The sequence below is a fragment of the Balaenoptera musculus genome, chromosome 3, assembly GCF_009873245.2.
Source record: "Balaenoptera musculus isolate JJ_BM4_2016_0621 chromosome 3, mBalMus1.pri.v3, whole genome shotgun sequence".
Taxonomy (NCBI): Eukaryota; Metazoa; Chordata; class Mammalia; order Artiodactyla; family Balaenopteridae; genus Balaenoptera; species Balaenoptera musculus.
In genome coordinates, this window is record NC_045787.1 from 159505491 (window position 1) to 159516727 (window position 11237).

An 11237-nucleotide genomic window follows, 5' to 3' on the forward strand; every position below is an offset into this window, starting at 1 on the left:
ACATCACCCCTCCCCACAGACTGATGTTCACAGCTGCCACTTGCAACCACTTATCTGTGAGAAGCAGGAAGTTCTCAATGCCATACAAGGACCGTGCAGACACTGGACATGAAGCTGACAGGACCAAGCATGTCACTGGCACCACTGCCCACGAATGTTAAGAGTATTGAAACAGTTCCAGTGGGTTTACAGGGAGCAAATGCTATCAATCTGATCCTAAACATTTACGCTAAAAAGAATTCCATGTTCTTATTTCAGTTATCAAGGTTGTGCAGAAGATTTCATTTTTAAAAGTGGGTTCTGCTGCTCAGAAAAATAAAAGGCATCAGAAACTCCATGTCTGGGTGAGGATGACGTCCGAACTCCTTGCATGACACCGATGTCCCCTGCCACCCGCCTGCCTGCACTTCCTGCTAAGTCCCCTGAAGCCAGCTGCCTGTTCCGGCCCCTGGGCCTTTGCACAGGCCATTCCCAGCACCGAGAGTCCACCTTTCGCCTGATGGTTCTGACTGATTTGCCAAGATTCAACCTGAGCATCCTCTCCGTAACCCGCTCTGGGCTCAGCAGCCCTCAACCTTGACACACCTCTCCTACACACAATCCTTCTCATCCACCCTAATCGTTTCCAAGTTTCCTCCACCTCTAAACTGAACTCCCAAGCAACAGCAACCATTCATCCCTGTCGACCCAGCACCTGGCACAAAGCCCCGTTGTAATCAGCATAAATAAAGGGTAGTTCTATTGTCTAAACAATAACTAAGACATCTTATAAAAAGAAAACTATCTTCTTGGGTTCTTCTTTAATCCTCTAATGCGTGTTTCCTATTGAGGGTGCAGAGGTGCCTCAAGGGGCAAATCAAAATCAAACCTAAATAGAACTCCAACAGGTACACCCATGTTCACAGCAGCGTTATTCACAATAGCCAGAATGTGGGAGCAACCCAAGTGCCTGCTGATGGATGAATGGATAAAGAAAATAAGGTGTAGCCATACAATGGAATATTACTCAGCCTTAAAAAGAAGGCCATTCTGACACATGCTACGGTACAGATGGACCTTGAGGGCATTACGCTAAGTGAAACAAGCCAGGCAAGGAGGACAAATACTGCACAATTCCACTCCTGGGAGGTCCCTATCGGAGTCAGATTAATAGAGACAGAAAGTACTGATGGGGGGGCGGTGCCAGGAGCTGGGGGAAATGAGGAAGGGGCAGTTAGTGTGTCATGGGGACAGAGTTTCAGGTTGGGAAGATGAAAAGGTTCTGGAGATGGATGATGGTAATGGCTGCGCAACAACGTGAATGTACTTCATGCTGCTGAACAGTACACTTAAAGTTGGTTAAGTTTTGTATTTATATATATTTTACCACGGTAAAAAAAAAAAAAAAAATTAATGCTGAAAAAAAAGAGCTAATCAGAATTTTCCAGGATTTCATGAATTCAGATTAGAAAATCTGAATGTTTCCAATGCACCTGATATTGGATGATGCCACAAACACCCACAAAGAAGCGTGACCTACAGCTTCTTACCTGGTAAGTGTGCAGTATCTCCAGGAATGACCTGTAGATTTCTGGGTGATCTAGAAAGCGGGTCTTAATCTTGTTCACGTAGCTGATGGCGTTGTTGAATTCCACGGAATCTGACTCCAAGGGCACCTGGGGTTTGTCCTCCTTATATAGCATCTGCTGCTTGACGTTCTCTGCACAGTCGCTGTGGTTGTGCGAATTCTCCTGACAACAGGACGACAGTGAGTTATTGTTGGGCCCGACACTGGGAACAGATTGTGAGAAACGCCAGACTGAGCCACTGTGTGCAAGAACAGGCAAAACTTAGCACGGAGCCAAGTTTTTTACGTCGACACAGAAAAAGGTTACTTCTGGGGGCCTGGAGAGAGAGAAGCAGGGAGGGGGCGCCCAGACAGAGAGAAACCTCACCTTGGCATTCTGAGTGCCTGAGTGTTCCTGGGAGAGTCTCACGAACTCACCTCTGCCTGATCCTTCCAACAGATTCAAAGAACATGAACCTGAGAGGCACACTCTATACACTTCGAGAAATTAGCATTCGGGAGAGATTTACAAAGAGTGGATTGTTTAATCCTTTTTGGAGCAGAGTAAAGTCTTCCCACACCTCTGGCCAGCCCATTTCAGCAAGACTGTTTTCAGGTGTGAAAGCACCTGCTGTCAGCAGGCGTGAGACTGGGACCCTGCAGGTGAGGGGGGCCCACTGTCCAGGTTGCCCAAGGCTGTGGGACTTTTGGTGCTAGGCCTGGGGCAAGTCACTTGAGAGAAGAGAGATGGGCCCTGAGCAGTCATTAAGCATGCTCTCCATTGATGTGCTTTTCTGTCAGTACAAATAAAAATAAAAAAGACACACATCTCTCTCCTGGGAAGTCAGAATCCTAATTCACAGTGGGACAGGACCACCCCCTGAAGGAGGTGATGTTTATGCTTCTAAACTGGAATTTTGTGTGTGGTCCAGAGGACGGCCTCCCTCTGCCACTGACCAGGGCTGGGCTGTCGGGAGCGACCCTCGGCATCCTGCAGGTCCCCGACTGGGTCTCGGGCAGGCTGGGATCCTTCCGGTTCAGCTTTAGGTCTTTGCTAACACACCACCTTTCAGCGAGTCTTCCAGAACCATCCTGCACCAAAATAAAATGACTCATCTCCCAGCACTCTGAGCCCCTTTCTTGCTCTATTTTTCTCCACAGCACATATCACCTTCCTACAGGAAACATATTTTACTTATTTTATTGTCTCTCCAGCCCTGATGAGAAGGCAAACTCCAGGAGGGCAGGAATTCTATTTTGGTCAATGCTATATCCTCAGTGCCTGGAACAGTGCTTGGAACAGAGTGGGCTTCATCCACTGTTGGGGATGATCAGATGGACCGATGAAGGAAAAAATCCCCTGTGGCGCCTGGCACTGCCTGTGGCACCCACAGCTGACCCTAAACTCCAGGGGACGCCGGGCACACTGCTGCCCACCGCTGCATAATTGTCATCACAAGAGACACCTCCGCCAGGCACACCCGCCGGCACCTGAGTGGGTCTACTAGTGCGCTGGGGCTGCCACAACAAACACCACAGACTGGGCAGCTTCAGCAACAGACGTTTCTTTCCTTCAAGTTCTGGAGGCTGGAAGTCCAAGATCAAGGTGCCAGCAGGGTTGGTATCTCCTGAGGCCTTCTGGCTGGTAGATGGGTGTCTTCTCGCTGTGTCCTCACAGGGTCGTTCCTCTGTGCACACATATCCTTGGGGTCTCTCCTTGTGTCCTAATTTCCTCTCCTTATAAGCACACCAGTCAGACTGGATTGAGGTCCATCCTAATGGCCTCATTTTGCCTAAATTATCTCTGTAAAGGCCCCATCTCCAAACACAGTCCCGTTCTGAAATACTGAGGGTTAGAACTTCAAGATATGAATTTGGGGGTGGGGTGGGGGCACAATTCAGCCCATGACAGCGGGTGTAGAGGCAACTCTAGGAAGTCTGAGCCGAGGAAAACAGACACAAGAGATCCAGAGCAGTCACAACTCTAAGCACCGTTTCTCCCCAGCACTAGAATTTGTTCTATGACACTTTGGGGACGCTGTTCCTGATTACCTTTGCTTAAGCTCACAGAAGTCTGCGCTCATGTTCCGTCATGGTACACAGGCTTGGTGGCAGAAGGAGCTGGAAGGAGTTGGACAGGGGCAGGGGGGAAGGGAGCAGCCCTTGAGCAGCCTCGGAGCCAAGGTCTGCTTCAGAGGAGGCTGTGGGGAGCTCCCTCCCCACCACTGCGAGGGGGCATTTTCAAGCACCACGTGCCTCTTCCAATTCCCTGGAGTGAGTCACCGTGACAAGATGGGAGAAGCACCCCTGGAGACCAGGGCTCGGCAAAAGGCCAGACAGTAATGGTGCAATTGCTGTGGCAAACACTCTGGCGATTCTTTAGTAAGTTAAACATGGTCACCAGGTGACTGAGCAATTCCACCCCTAGGTATCCACAAACAGAACCAAAGACAGGTGTTCAAACAAATCCTTGTACATGCATGTTCATAGCAGCAGTGTTCACAATCGCCAGAAGGTGGAAAAAACCTACGTGTCTGTCCATCAACTGATGAACGGATGACCAAAATGCAGTCCATACCTGTGGTGGAATATTATATAGCCTTAAAAAGGAATGATGCTCTGGTATAACATGGATGAACCTCGAAAACATGCTGAGAGAAGGAAGTCCAGGCACAAAAGGACATATAGTATATGATTCCATTTATATTAAGTATCCTGAACAGGAGACTCTACAGAGACAGAAAATGGATTAGTGGTTACTAGGGGCTGGTTGAGTGGGGGCAGAATTGGGAAGTACCGTTTCTTTTTGGGGTCACAGAAGCGTTCTGGGATTAGTAGTGGTGGTTGCATGGCATTGTGAATACACTAAAAGCCACTGAATTGGACACTTTAAAATGGTCATGATGAATTTTATGTTACGTAAATTTCACAATTTAAAAAAAATTTTTAAGTAATCTGAAAGATGTAAAAATGACCAGCCATACAAAAATAAGCTGGCTTTGTTCCCTGGGGCACAGTTTGCCAACCCTTGGTCTAAACGTTCTAGAACAATCCAGGCTTTTGTCTTCTCTGCCTGCTGTGGGTGGCCTCAACCAGGCACAGTTAGAAACGCCTCCTAGACACTGATAAGCGCCCTACATGGCCGACTTGCCCATCTGAGTGTCCACATACAGCCCCACCTGGATATTTAAGAGATGCCTCCGATGGACTTTCCAAACACAGAACAGCCCCCCGGCCCACCCCCACTGGTCACCCCAGCAGGTGCTGCCTTCACCCAGAGACTCAGGCATCCCGGAATCACCCCTGGTGATCTCACTGATGTTTCTTGCTTTCACTGACACCCACCCCTGGCCCACACCACCCTCCACCTCAACTGGTTCCCACGCCCCTCCCTAGCCTCCCAGATCCACTCTTGCCCCCTCAGTCCAATTCTGGCACAGCAGCCAGAGCAGCCTTTCCAGAACTCTCCCCTGGCTTCCCACGCTCCTGGCTCTCTCTCCTACACTCTCTGCTTCGGGTTCTGACCCCAACAGCTTCCTGGCTGTTTCTCAGGCACACCCACTCGTTCCCACCTCAGGCCTCTATGTCCCCACCAGGAAGACTCCCCAGGGGGACACAGCCATGGCTCCTGCTCCCCTCACTCAGCCTCTGCCCACGGCACCTCCCCAGGCCTGGCCCCTGCTGTCTGTCACCTGCAGCACTGAACTCTCTCCTGTATTTCACATCTGTCCGTATGTGTCTCACCTGAGTCCCCACCTCAACCATGCAGGCGCCCTGAGAGCCAGGACTCTGAACAAACCTCAGCGCCTGGCACAGAGGAGGTGGCCTACACCTGCTCCATGGGTGACTAAGACAAACACGAGAGGCAACCTCCCAGGAACTGACTGAACTTCGAATGACCCTTCCCGGAGGGAAGACGGCCGGCTTCCCTTTGAATGCAAAGGGGTCACTAAATTACAAGCTGCACCTCAAGGTTTATCTCTTTACTTATCACCCAAGCAGCCGTCGTCCCAGCCAAGCACAAGAGGGCCGGCCCCGAGAGGCAGGGTCCATCCTGAACAAGACCCAGCAGCCAAGATTCATCACTTTCCCACCGACATCCAGTGTCTCGTCCCTCTGATGTCCCGGAACGGGGACAGTCGTGAACAAGACAGACGTAGTCCTCCTGTCTAATCTGAAGGACTCAGTCTGCCAGGGAAGGCAAACCAACAAGAAACAGTGGATTTTTTATTTCTTAGCTTTGCTATGTTATTTTGAAGTATATAAAACGGGGTGCTGGGCTTCCCTGGTGGCGCAGTGATTGAGAATCTGCATGCCAATGCAGGGGACACGGGTTCGAGCCCTGGTCTTGGGAAGATCCCACATGCCGCGGAGCAACTAGGCCCGTGAGCCACAACTACTGAGCCTGCGCGTCTGGAGCCTATGCTCCGCAACAAGAGAGGCCGCGATAGTGAGAGGCCCGCGCACCGCGATGAAGAGTGGCCCCCACTGGCCGCAACTAGAGAAAGCCCTCGCACAGAAACGAAGACCCAACACAGCCATAAATAAATAAATAAATAAAACAAAACCAAAAAAACAAAAACGGGGTGCTGTGAAAATGACTTGGGGATGGGAGTGGAGGGCTCTCTGAGGAGGTGACATTACAACTAAGGCCAACCAGATCCAAAAAGATGTTGATTCAGGAGGCTGCAGCTGCAGCAAGGGGACGTTCTTCCTGCCATGGTCCCCGGCCCCTCTCTGGCCACACTTCCCACATCATGGCACATGTCTATCTTCCCCTTAGTGTTCTCAACTGGGGCGATTCTGCCCCCCAGGGGACACGTGGCAATGTGCAGAGACATTTCAGGTTGTCATACTGGGGGAGGGGGCGCTACTGCTATCAGGTGGGTGGAGGCCGGGGATGCTGCTCAACACCCCAGAGCACAGAATGGCCCCCACAGGGAAGAAGGATCTGGCCCCAGTGGCAACGGTGCCAAGGCTGAAACCCTGCGCAGAAGGCTCCCCACAGGCTAAGACGTATTCATCTTCCTCAGCATCTAAGAACTATTCCCTCCTTGTCGATAGTTGACAGGATACATGACGAGATGAAAAATGGAAAACACACACACACACACACACACACACACGGAGCTATACTTCAAAATAGTGAAGCTAGAAAAACCAATTAAAAAAAAAAAATCACCAGGGCACTGGCGAGTAGGGAGCCCTATAAAGTTCTCAGGCTACCGTGGATTCGAAAAGGACTCTAGGAAGCTGAGAGGACATTGCGTTTGTGCCTGGTGTGAAGCAGGGCTGGAAACATGGCAGGTTTCCGTGGATGTGACTGAAACCACGTCGGCGGCACGTGTCCCGAGGGAACGAAGGGCACGTACCTCTCCCCCTGAGGAAGGGGCCCTACATATGGCTGTTTCCAGGCTGCAGCAAGACCATAAAGCCCTGGTAGGCAGCTATCAAGGAAAAGTTCTCATCAAGCCCGTCTTCAAGTTGATAGACCTGCGGTCACGAAATCCGCCTAGGGGCAGACAAGACTGGTCTGGTCTCCTTATCTCTCCAGTAGTCCTCGAAGCTGTGTGTGGAGCAGCAGGGGCCTTGTGGCTACTTAAGGGAAGGTGAGGCTCATGTGGAGATCCAGCCCCAAGAGCAGTTACTCCGACAGGACTTGAGAAGGCGAATTCCACACGTGGAGTGCAATTTAGGTCTTGGACTCCGGCTCTTTCTTAACGAGTGATGGTAATGACACTCAGTGTTTATGCAGCACTTCAGATTCAGCAAAGTGCTCCTGCACACACTCCTGCAAACGAGCTTGCTTTTCTCCCCTAGCCATGACTGTTCTGAAGATTAATCTCCACTAAGACTTTTATCATCTGGAGGAAGGAGCGCTACCTCTGGATCCCAGGGCTCCGTTTGCAAACATGAAATGGAAGCTTTTGGAATTCAGTGGCCGAAGGCTTCCAAGTTCCTTTTTAAAACTGAGATGCACTCCTCGGCTTTAATGAGACAACGTGCTGATGGTGGAGGTTACCTTGTGTAGAGAAAAGGCAGAATTTATGTGCCAGCCCCCCTCGGAGAGGGACCAGCCACTGCCACATTGCCTCTCACTGCTCTCTTTTCAAATCCTGACTCCCTAATTGATAGGAAACTGCAATCTCCTTTATCATCAGAGGAGAAACCTACAAAATGCATCCAGAGTAGATTTTTGCCTTCCCTGCAAAAACCCCTGGGGCAGAGATGGAGGAGGTTGAAAGAGCTGGTTCACTTACACCAGCACTTCTCAATGCTGTGATTTTTGCTCCCAGGAGACACTTGGCTATGTCTAGAGACATTTTTGGCTGTCTTGACTGGGTGAGGGCCCAGTGGGTGGAGGCCAGGGATGCGGCTGAACACCCCACAATGCCCTGGACAGCACCCCCGTAGCAAAGGGTTTTGCCCTAAATGGCAACAGGGCCGAGGAGAGAAAAAGACAACCGTTAGCTCAAAACAGGCTTTGTTTTCCTCAGGGGATCTGGTGAGCAAACACAAGAAGGGAGTGCATAGATAGAAGAGGCAGCAACCTGTCACTCGAGAAAGAAGGGACCAAAGCCACAAGCCTGAGCTCAGTCAACGATCCTGTTGGCGGGTGAGTGAAGCACAGCAACAATAAACGTGGCTAGTCACACATGCATCTCCACCACTTTGTGGGTGGCACCGAGGGTGATCAGAGGGACCACAGGCCCAAGTATAAGTGTGGCCTGCCTAGTGAGCTCAGGGGGAGAGCCTCAAACCAAGACCTCCGTGACTGTGGATGCGATTATTTTGACTGGACGTACAACTGTGTCAGGAGAATGCCTCCCTGACACACACAGACACATCCGCTCTTGATTTAAATCCACCAAACGGATCAATTTGGGATGCAGAGGCTGCCTATGCAGGTGTTTCAATCTATTCTGATTTCTGCTAGAAGCATTTTAAGAAAAAGATCGGCTCTTCACCAGCTTTCCAGCAGTGAAATACATGAGCTACACTGTCCGGCCTGAATACCTGAGTACCACGGTGGGCTGTGCTAAGGCCAGATCACTCAAACCACTGCAGCGGCATACCTGGCTCGACAGAGGCGACTGTATGTTTAACTTGCCGTTCTTGGGAATGTCTATTCTGTACCCGAGAGGAAGGAAAGCGTTGAATCCAACAATCAGGTCAGGGTGTTCGTGGAAGAGCTGTGACACTCGTCGGATGACTCCAGGAGTATCGATGCTGGAACGAAGAATGAGAGTGGGCAGAAGCGTCTCGGGAAGCAAACTGAAGGCAGAATCGACTCCTCCCTTACCCGTGCCATGGCATGAGCTCCTCAACAGACAATGAAGCACCCTCAAATGTGACTGGCGTGATTCTGCCCACAGTGATCCACTGCCAAGGCAACCGGGCCTGGGCTCCCTGTGCCTTCCTGGCAAAACCCACAGAATATGTACACAGCACGGCTCCCGAAACACTGCAAGCACATGTGCTAGGTTCTGAAAATGTCAGGACAGCCAGCTGCAAGTCCTGGGCTCCAAGAAGTAACAGAAGGTTAAAGCCCTCTAAATGGGAGACAGATTCATTTCATATGAATTAGGGAGACTATGACACAGGAGCTGTTCCCAGCAAGTGACTATAATGTATAAATGTCAAAGGCCCGGCAAGTATGAAAGCTGCTAAGAATCTGAGGGGAGAGATAGGGTCTCCCTTAGGGCTGCAGTCAGGGCCAAGGTCTTAGCATCATGCTTGTGGAAGGAAAGCAGGCGGGCCCTGCCATATTTCCTCAGAGGGGGAAGCAGCACAGTGGGGATGTGACACTTGAGAATCTAAGTCAGAAGGACCGAGTTCTGGTCCCGTCCCTGCTCCTAAGGTGAATCTGGGCAAACCCCTGGCCCACTCTAAGCGTCAGCGAGCCCCTGTCAAACAAGCTCACTATCCATCCGGAGGTCCCCCGTCTATCTCTAACCCTCCTGATTCTGTGCCTGTGAATACAGCTAATGTGTTTTAAATGCCTTCTAAGTACCAGGTTCCTTACTAAGCATTTTATGCGCATTATTTCCAAGCAGGCCTGGCACTGGGGTGAGGCAAGTGAGGCACTCACCTTGGGGATAAGATTTAAGAGAGTGCGAAAACATTCGACAATCAAGATAAATAACATTTTCATGCAGTGCTTCAAAAAAAAATCTAAAATAATTTTAAAAAATCCCCAGCGAACAAAATTCTTTTAAAAAATCAACATTTTGAGTAAAGACAGGATCCGACTCTGTGCTTGCTCGACTGCCTCACTCGCCGCACCCCATCACTGCCCTCGTTCCAGGAATCCCCGCAACAGCTCCACAAGGGGGTACCTTTCCGTCTCGTTTTTTGGAAGAAGGAACTGAGGCTCCCAGAAGTTCGACAACCTGCACAAGGGGTCACCCTGTTGAGGGGCAGCCGGGGTTGGGGGCTCCCACCCCGCTCAGGCAGACTGAGGCCCAGGGTGGCCCCCCGGGATGGGTAGGGGCCCCGCTGGTACCTCTGGCTTTTGAACTCCTTCATGATCTCCAGGAAACCATTGTAAGTGGCAGGGTCGCTGCCGAAGCGGATCTTCACCTGGTCCAGGTAGGTGAGGGCGTCCTCCACCTGAGGGGAGGGGGGAGGGTCCAGGTGGGCCGCGGTCGGCGGAGGAGGGGACGGGAGCGGCGGTCCCTGGCGGGAGGCGCACGGGCCGGGCATCCGAGGGGCGGAGGTGAGGAGTCGGGGGTCCGGGGCCGCGCGAAGGGGAGGCCGAAGTCCGGGCGGGGCCCGGTGGGGGGCGTCGGCCTGCGGGGGCTGGACGACGGGGGTCTCCCAGGGAGGGCTGGCCCACCACTTACGTGCACCGGCAGCTTCTCGTGGCCCGCAGAGCCCGAGCGACCCCAGCGGGCGCCGCTCAGCCCCCGGCCCGCGGGGCCGCCACCGCCGCCGCCAGCGTGCGCCATGTTGGAAGTCGGAGCCGCGGCCCGCCCCGCCCCCGCCCGAGGCCCGGCCGCGCATGCGCTGGCCCCGCCCTGGGGGCGAGGCCTGGTGACGCCAGGGAAGGCGGGGCTTCTTGAAGGTTTCCTGTACGATCTTACTCTTAAAACTGAAATGCTACTAAAACGCTTTATATACCACGTGTGGGCAAACCAAGAGCTGCTGCCTGCTTTTGTCCGGCCCCACAAGCAAGCTCAGAATGGTTTTTACAATTTTAAAAGTTGGAAAAAATCGGAGAAGACTATTCCGTGACACGTGAAAATACTATGAAATTCAAATTTCGGTGTCTGTAAAAGTTTTGCTGGAACACAGGCACGCCCACTCGTTTACCGGTCATTTCTGGCTATCTTTGCGCTACAGCAGCAGGGTGAATAGCTGCGACAGATGCTTAGATCTACACGCCTGATATACTCACTAAAAAAGTGTTCTGGACCCCTGCTTTATAGGGTTGATGTAACAACGGGATATGGGCACACAGCACCCTAATACAGGACCCTAGGGTGAACTATTGCTAAATTGCTCTTGACTTAGTCCTGATTCTGTTATCTTCGCTTCTCTAGTCCTGATCCCATCACTTCCCCACTGGACCAGTTCGGGAGTCTCTTAACCAGTTTTTCCAGTCCCAGTGCTATCAAGAATTGAGATCATTCCACAGCTGCTTCCAAATCTCCAAGATCTTCCTATTTCTTGTGAATGAAATCTAAGC

General features: G+C 51.6%; 1 protein-coding gene across 3 annotated transcripts in view; it reads right to left on the reverse strand.

Moving 5' to 3' along the window:
• Positions 1-10529, reverse strand: part of SIN3B (SIN3 transcription regulator family member B) — a 37713-nt gene extending 27184 nt beyond the window's left edge. For 2 of the 3 annotated variants that reach the window (XM_036847077.1, XM_036847076.1), the window contains exons 1-5: positions 10393-10529; positions 10053-10159; positions 9886-9939; positions 8623-8776; positions 1530-1730 (exon numbers count right to left, since the gene is read on the reverse strand). In XM_036847077.1, the coding sequence (XP_036702972.1) occupies positions 1530-1730; positions 8623-8776; positions 9886-9939; positions 10053-10159; positions 10393-10497 (621 nt within the window). In that variant the 5' untranslated portion in view covers positions 10498-10529. The remainder of the gene's footprint in view (positions 1-1529; positions 1731-8622; positions 8777-9885; positions 9940-10052; positions 10160-10392) is intronic. The other variant, XM_036847078.1, reaches the window with a different exon arrangement.
• Positions 10530-11237: the final 708 nt, after the last annotated feature.